Source organism: Mustelus asterias, unplaced genomic scaffold (genome assembly GCF_964213995.1).
Source record: "Mustelus asterias unplaced genomic scaffold, sMusAst1.hap1.1 HAP1_SCAFFOLD_1973, whole genome shotgun sequence".
Classification (NCBI taxonomy): Eukaryota; Metazoa; Chordata; class Chondrichthyes; order Carcharhiniformes; family Triakidae; genus Mustelus; species Mustelus asterias.
In genome coordinates this window covers 1-8,192 of record NW_027591918.1, presented here as the reverse complement: position 1 = coordinate 8,192, position 8,192 = coordinate 1, and the positions used below count along the sequence as shown (strand labels likewise).

General features: G+C 57.1%; 1 protein-coding gene across 1 annotated transcript; it reads right to left on the bottom strand.

The window, feature by feature from the left end:
* Positions 1–3,138: 3,138 nt before the first annotated feature.
* LOC144489056 (uncharacterized) lies at positions 3,139–7,567 on the bottom strand (the record flags this gene model as incomplete). The annotated part of the gene is made up of 3 exons (XM_078207006.1): positions 3,139–4,341; positions 5,605–5,696; positions 7,366–7,567. Coding segments are annotated over 3 exons (1,149 nt in total), but the record flags the coding sequence as incomplete, so codon positions are not given.
* Positions 7,568–8,192: the final 625 nt, after the last annotated feature.

Genomic DNA, 8,192 nt, shown 5'->3' with positions numbered 1-8,192 from the left:
GCACTGGAAGCCAATCCCGCTCCCCCCACTCACTGCCACCATGTCGTGGGATGAATGTGCTGGCCTTGGAAAGGGTCCAGAGGAGGTTCACAAGAATGAAGAGCTTGTCGTATGAGGAACGGTTGAGGACTCTGGGTCTGTACTCGTTGGAGTTTAGAAGGATGGGGGCGGGTGATCTTATTGAAACTTACAGAATACTGCGAGGCCTGGATAGAGTGGACGTGGAGAGGATGTTTCCACTAGTAGGAAAAACTAGAACCAGAGGGCACAACCTCAGACTAAAGGGACAATCCTTTAAAACAGAGATGAGGAGGAATTTCTTCAGCCAGAGAGTGGTGAATCTGTGGAACTCTTTGCCGCAGAAGGCTGTGGAGGCCGGGTCATTGTCTTTAAGACAGAGATAGATAGGTTCTTGATGAATAAGGGGATCAGGGGTTATGGGGAAAAGGCAGGAGAATGGGGATGAGAAAAGTATCAGCTATGATTGAATGGCGGGGCAGTCTCGATGGGCCGAGTGGCCTAATTCTGCTCCTATATCTTATGGTCAGAGATACCCCGCTTCTCCATCCTTTCTCCCCGTAGCCCTGTAACTCTTACCTCTTCCGATAACAATCCCCTCAGAGGCGATTATTTGAATGTACAGGGGGTGGAGAAAAGACGGGGGAATGGCAGCCTCCTTTTTGTGTGTGCGTCCGGATGTCATCACGGTTCCAGGGAAAGTCGCATCCACCACACTCACGGTGACCCCCCAGGTTCCCAACTTCTTGCTGCCACCATGTTGCAGGACGGCCAACGGTGCAGGAGGAGGAAGCCATGTGGTCCATTGTGTCTGCGCTGGCTTTCTCCCTGCAGCCCCGCGCGTGCTCTCCCCTGTTGGGTAACAGCCCGTTTTACTGTTGCCTCTCTGGGCAGTCACCCCCATGTTGTTGGCCTCTGCCTCTCAGGCAACGGGAGGGGGTTTCTCCCTCATTGCCTCGGACAGAATGAGGTGGGGATCCTACTTCTCTTGATCACCGGTTTATTGGCAAAACACAGCATTCCTTAGCCATCTGACCTGCTGGTGTCCAGTGTCCCAGCAGTCTCCCTTTACACATACTCTAAGCACGGAACTAAGCCACCCTTCACCCTTGTATCTCAACAATTAGAGTCATAGAGGTTTTACAGCATGGAAACAGGCCCTTCGGCCCAACTTGTCCATGCCATCCTTTTTTTGAAACCATTAAGCTAGTCCCAATTGCCCGCATTTGGCCCATATCCCTCTATACCCATCGTACCCATGTAACTGTCTAAATGCTTTTTAAAAGACAAAATTGTACCCACCTCTACTACTACCTCTGGCAGCTCGTTCCAGACACTCACCACCCTCTGTGTGAAAAAACTGCCACTCTGGACACTTTTGTATCTCTCCCCTCTCACCTTAAACCTATGCCCTCTAGTTTTAGACTCCCCTACCTTTGGGAAAAGATATTGACTATCTCGCTGATCTGTGCCCCTCATTATTTTATAGACCTCTATAATATCACCCCTCAGCCTCCTACGCTCCAGGGAAAAAAGTCCCAGTCTATCCAGCCTCTCCTTATAACTCAATCCATCAAGTCCCGGTAGCATCCCAGTAAATCTTTTCTGCACTCTTTCTAGTTTAATAATATCCTATTTGATCATCTCTCGTTCTACTTGATGTCCACCTCTGTGACGCCACGTGTATCCGCCCTTGCCCCAGTCCAGAAGATGCAGGAATCCTCTACCATGTCTTAATTACCTCCACACTTAACTCGTTTCCAACACTCCCTGGCCTGCTCACCCATCTCCATCCTCTGTAACCTCGGGGCCGTCCAAAGCTTCGTCGGCCCAACTCGCACCGGCTCCAATTCATTCACAAGTCATCCCCTGGGCGGCACGGTGGTTAGCACCGCTGCCGCACAGCGCCAGGGATCCAGGTTCGATTCCCGGCTCGGGTCACTGTCTGTGCGGAGTCTGCACGTTCTCCCCGTGTCTGCGTGGGTTTCCTCCGGGTGCTCCGGTTTCCTCCCACAGTCCAAAAGATGTGTGGGTTAGGTAGAGTGGCCATGCTAAATTGCCCCTAAGTGTCCAAAGATGTGCAAGTTAGGTGGATTGGCCATGCTAAATTGCCCCTTAGTGTCCAAAGATGTGTAGGTTAGGTGGATTGGCCATGCTAACTTGCCCCTTAGTGTCCAAAGATGTGCAGGTTAGGTGGATTGGCCATGCTAAATTGCCCCTTAGTGTCCAAAGATGTGCGGGTTAGGTGGATTGGCCATGCTAAATTGCCCCTTAGTGTCCAAAGATGTGCAGGTTAGGTGGATTGGCCGTGCTAAATTGCCCCTTAGTGTCCAAAGATGAGCAGGTTAGGTGGATTGGCCATGCTAAATTGCCCCTTAGTGTCCAAAGATGAGCAGGTTAGGTGGATTGGCCGTGCTAAATTGCCCCTTAGTGTCCAAAGATGAGCAGGTTAGGTGGATTGGCCATGTTAAATTGCCCCTTACTGTCCAAAGATGTTCAGGTTTAGGTGGATTAGCCGTGCTAAATTGACCCTTAGTGCCCAAAGATGTGCGGGTTAGGTGGATTGGCCGTGCTAAATTGACCCTAGTATCCGGGGGATTAGCAGGGTAAATATTTGGGGCTACGAGGTTAGGGCCTGGGTGGGATTGTGGTCGGTACCAACTCGATGGTCCGAATGGCCTCCTTCTGTACTGTAGGGATTCTATGATTAACGAGTAGCCCTTGCTTTTGGCGGTGGGGGGCAGGAATTAAGGACAGTGTGATAATTTAAAATAGATTAAGAGATGTAAAATGGAGTCAGATGAAATGAGTTTGACAGTACCGAGCTAAACGTCTAATTCCCCCCTTGCCGCCGTCAAGCGTGCCTGGGGTCCCGCGTGACGAGGGAGGGAGGGAGGGGGGCTAATTCAGCGCTGACGATTTGCCCGTCGCTGTCCTCCACTCACTGCGTTTTAGCTGGTCTTTGCTACGGCGCCGGACGGGAGGTCTGTTCGCTGCTGGATGTCTGGCAAAGTAGACTCTGTAGACTGTTTGGGCGGCCATGATACGCCGTAGATCCCACCACCCGCCTTCCCTTCGGGGGACGATAAAAGGGAAAGAAAAACTTATCACGTCTGCGTCTGAGGTTGAGTCTGGACCCAAAATGTTTTGGGTGGCTTATTTTTTTGGCAGAATCGTTACAGCGTAGTATAAAAATCAACATCCGCTCGGAAAGGGGAAGGCAACGAGAGAGTTTCTTTTCAGCAAATCGGAATTAGTCCCGTGAGTTCTCCCTTCCGGCTGGGACGGGCAGCGCGGAACGGGATGTACCCTCCGCTCCGAGTAATCGCCCCGTCCGGCGAAATCCGTCCTGGTGCGGGCTGGCGGAGACAACGGCGCCCGTTCTGAGACGCCCTCCGCGCCAAGTCGAATGTCCGCCCCCTTCCACGTCCTGGCCGGGGATTCAGGTGACGGGCGAATGAGCGGCGGTCATTGGGTGTCGGCGGGCGTCGTGTGCGTGGGCGATCGGGTCCTCCGGCCCTCGGTCGTGCCCGTCCACCAGACCGGCCGGATCACCGAGGTCTTGCGGGCCCCCGGCTCCGAGGGGACGCCGCTCTTGCGGGACGGGGGTTCGCCGGCGCTGTCCGTGACCGAGGGGAGGGCGGAGGGGGCGGGCGGCGAGAGGCGGGGGCTGGGCGTGGCTTCCGGGGCGGGGTGGGGGGGCGGGCCCTGGGGCGGCAGGCGGGCGGCCTCGGGGACCCCCTTGGCGTCGGGGACCCGGGCCGCGGAGCCGGCTTCGCGCTCCGGCGGGCGCTGGGGTGCCAGGAACTTGCGCGGGCGCCCCCGCTTCCTCTTGGGAGCCTGCCTATCCCCCGGCGAGCCAGCGGGTCGCGTGTGGGGGGCGGCGGCGGACCCCTTGGGGGGGTTGCAGCCGGCGGCCCCCTCGGACTTGCGGCCGGCGGCCGGCTCTAGACCCTGGGTCAGCGCGGCACCCCCTGCCTCCGGCCCCGGGAGTTGCATCGCCCTGGGGAGGATGACGGTGACTTTCTTGAGGAGAGGCAGAGGGGCCGTGGACACCACCCCTCCGCTGTTGGAGCCCGGCGGTAGAGCGAGGGGCACCGTGGTGCCCATCCGGACGGGCACGGCAGCCGGGCCGATGCAGGGCGCCGGGGAGATGGCCAGCACCTTCTTGACTTGGGCCTTGGGCCAGATGGGGGGGTAACGGTTGATGACGCTATCCACGTCGGCTGCGGTGGTCTGCTTTGCCCGGGGGGCTACCGGCCGATCCTCCTTCCCACCCGGGGGGGCTGCTGCCGTCCCTTTAGGGGGCTCCGTCTGCTTCGGCTGGAAGAAAAGGGGAAGTTGATGTCCTTTTACCTCCCACAGTGCAGCGCTCCCTCAGCACTGACCCTCCCACAATGCGGCACTCCCTCAGCACTGACCCTCCCACAGTGCGGCGCTCCCTCAGCACTGACCCTCCCACAATGCGGCACTCCCTCAGCACTGACCCTCCCACAGTGCGGCACTCCCTCAGCACTGACCCTCCCACAGTGCGGCGCTCCCTCAGCACTGACCCTCCCACAGTGCAGCGCTCCCTCAGCACTGACCCTCCCACAATGCGGCGCTCCCTCAGCACTGACCCTCCCACAGTGCGGTGCTCTCTCAGCACTGACCCTCCCACAGTGCGGCGCTCCCTCAGCACTGACCCTCCCACAGTGCGGCGCTCCCTCAGCACTGACCCTCCCACAGTGCGGTGCTCTCTCAGCACTGACCCTCCCACAGTGCGGCGCTCCCTCAGCACTGACCCTCCCACAATGCGGCGCTCCCTCAGCACTGACCCCCCAAAGTGCGGCGCTCCCTCAGCACTGACCCTTCCACAGTGCGGCGCTCTCTCAGCACTGACCCTTCCACAGTGCGGCGCTCCCTCAGCACCGACCCTCCCACAGTGCGGCGCTCCCTCAGCACAGACCCTCCCACAGTGCGGCACTCCCTCAGCACTGACCCTCCCACAGCGCGGCGCTCCCTCAGCACTGACCCACAGTGCGGCGCTCCCTCAGCACCGACCCTCCCACAGCGCGGCGCTCCCTCAGCACTGACCCTCCCACAGTGCGGCACTCCCTCAGCACTGACCCTCCCACAGTGCGGCACTCCCTCAGCACTGACCCTCCCACAGTGCGGCGCTCCCTCAGCACATGCCTAGCCACTGTGGTTCTCTCAACGCACAGGGCAGCTAAACTGTTATGCCTGGGGATGCCCCCAGCTGCCAGGAGTGAGCGTTTAAAGTTTATTTATTAGTCACAAGTAGGCTTACATTAACACCGCAATGAAGTTACTGTGAAAATCCCCTAGTCGCCACACTCCTGTTCGGGTTGCACTGAGGGAGAATTTAGCATGGCCAATCCACCCTAACCCGCACGTCTTTCGGTCTGTGGGAGGAAACCGGAGCGCCCGGAGGAAACCCACGCAGACACGGGGAGAACGTGCAGACTCCGCACAGACAGTGACCCGAGGCCGGGAATCGAACCCGGGTCCCTGGCGCTGTGAGGCAGCAGTGTTAACCCCGCTGTGCCGCCCATACGGGAGTGAGAGAGAGAGAGGGGTGCCCACCTGTGGATCCGCCGTTTTCACCTCGCTCTCCTGCCCCGCGTTTTTGGGCGTCTGCCGCGTCTTCGGGTCCTTCTGCGACTGCAGCATGTTCTCTGCAAGAGACGCACAGCCGCAGGAGGTGAGGATTGGGCGAGTTAGCAGGGCCAACCTCCCCTCCTAACTACGCACAAAAAAAAAACCACTTCAAATTTCCCCGTCTGCGTCCGTCTCCACCCTGTCTCTGGGATTTAACCCCACCAAAAACTGGCTGATCGGCCCATCTGCTCCCACACTGGTGTTTCTGCTGCGCAAGAAGTAGGAGCAGGAGGCCATTCGGCCGATCGTATCTGCTCCCCCATTCCATGAAATCTCGACTGATGTGACAATGATAATTCTCAGCGTCCCAATTTCCCGCCTTATCCCGATTCCCTGACTGATGAAAAATCTGTCTATCTCAGCCTGGGACATACTCAACGACCCAGCCTCTACAGCCCTCTGCGGGAAAGAATTCCACAGATTCACTCCCCCCTCTGAGAGAAAAAAATCTGTCTTCAATGGGTGACCCCCTTACTCTGGGATTATATCCTCTGGTCCTAGACTCTCCCACAAGGAGAAGCAACTTCTCAGCATCTACCCTGTCAAACCCCCTCTGGGAATCTGATGAGTCTCAATGAGGTTGCCTCTCAATCTTCTGAAACTCCATATATGACTGGGTCCAGTCCAGTTTACGGTCAGTAATAACCCCCAGGATGTTGATAATGGGGGGATTCAGTTTCTGGTCAATAGTAACCCCCAGGATGTTGACAATGGGGGGGTTCGGCGATGGCCAATGGTCAGAAGTTACAGAGGGACATTGATAGGATGCAAGACTGGGCGGAGAAGTGGCAGATGGACTTCAACCCAGATAAATGCGTCGTGGTCCATTTTGGCAGGTCGAATGGGACGAAGGAGTACAATAGAAAGGGAAAGACTCTTAGTACTGTGGAGGATCAGAAGGACCTTGGGGTCCGGGTCCAGAGGACTCTAAAATCGGCCCCGCAGGTGGGGGAGGTGGTTAAGAAGGCGTATGGTGTGCTGGCCTTTATCAATCGAGGGACTGAGTTTAGGAGTCCGGGGATAATGATGCAGCTATATAAGACCCTCGTCAGACCCCACTTGGAGTACTGTGTTCAGTTCTGATCGCCTCATTACAGGAAGGATGTGGAAAAGATCGAAAGGGTGCAGAGGAGATTTACAAGGATGTTGCCTGGATTGAGTGGCATGCCTTATGAGGATAGGCTGAGGGAGCTCGGTCTTTTCTCCTTGGAGAGACGTAGGATGAGAGGAGACCTAATAGAGGTGTATAAGATGTTGAGAGGCATAGATCGGGTGGACTCTCAGAGGCTTTTTCCCAGGGTGGAAATGGCTGCTACGAGAGGACACAGGTTTAAGGTGCTGGGGGGTAGGTACAGGGGAGATGTTAGGGGGAAGTTTTTCACACAGAGGGTGGTGGGCGAGTGGAATCGGCTGCCGTCAGTGATGGTGGAGGCAAACTCAATAGGGTCTTTTAAGAGACTCCTGGATGAGTACATGGGACTTAATAGGATGGAGGGTTATAGGTAGGCCTAAAAGGTAGGGATACGTTCGGCACAACTTGTGGGCCGAAGGGCCTGTTTGTGCTGTAGTTTTCTATGTTTCTATATAGCCCCCAGGATGTTGATAGTGGGGGGATTCAGTGATGGGGGAATTGAAGGCGGGGGGGGTTGTGCAAGGCAGGGGTACGTGGCCCCCTCTGTTACTCACCCGTCAACAGTTCCTCCATCACCAGGGCAGCGTTCTTGGTCCTGGGGCTGATGAGATGCTCCTTGACTAGGAAGCGGGCGAGGTCCACCACTGTGTCAAACTGTCGCATTAGCACCCGCTGTGCCCACTCGCAGATCAGGCTAATGGCAGCCGACATCAACACCTCGTCCTGCTGAGACTTGTCCGCCTCCTTAGCTTCCAGCTGGGAGAGAGGGAGAGGGAGGGAGAGAGAGGGAGGGAGAGGGAGAGGGAGAGGGAGAGGGGAGAGGGAGAGGGAGAGGAGGAGAGGAGGGGAGAGGGAGAGGGAGAGGGAGAGGGAGAGGGAGAGGGAGAGGGGGAGAGGGAGAGGGGGAGGGGGAGGGGGAGAGGGAGAGGGAGAGGGGAGAGAGAGAGAGAAAGGGGGAGAGGGAGAAGAGGGAGAGGGAGAGAGAGAGAGAGAGAGAGAGAGAGGGAGAGGAGAGGGAGAGGGAGAGCGGGAGGAGAGCGGGAGGGAGGGAGAGAGAGAGGGGGGAGGGAGAGGGAGAGAGGGAGAGGAGAGGGAGAGGGAGAGGGAGAGGGAGAGGGGGAGGGAGAGGGAGAGGGAGAGGGAGAGGGAGAGAGATAGAAGGTGGTGACTAAGGAATTCAGCATGTCCGCCACGACTCCTCCTCCAACTTTACAGATGCACCATAGAAAGCATTCTTTCTGGTTGTATCACAGCTTGGTATGGGCTCCTGCTCTGCCCAAGACCGCAAGGAACTACAACGGGTCGAGAATGTAGCCCACTCCATCTCGCAAACCAGCCTCCCATCCATTGACTCGTCTACACTTCCCGCTGCCTCGGGGAA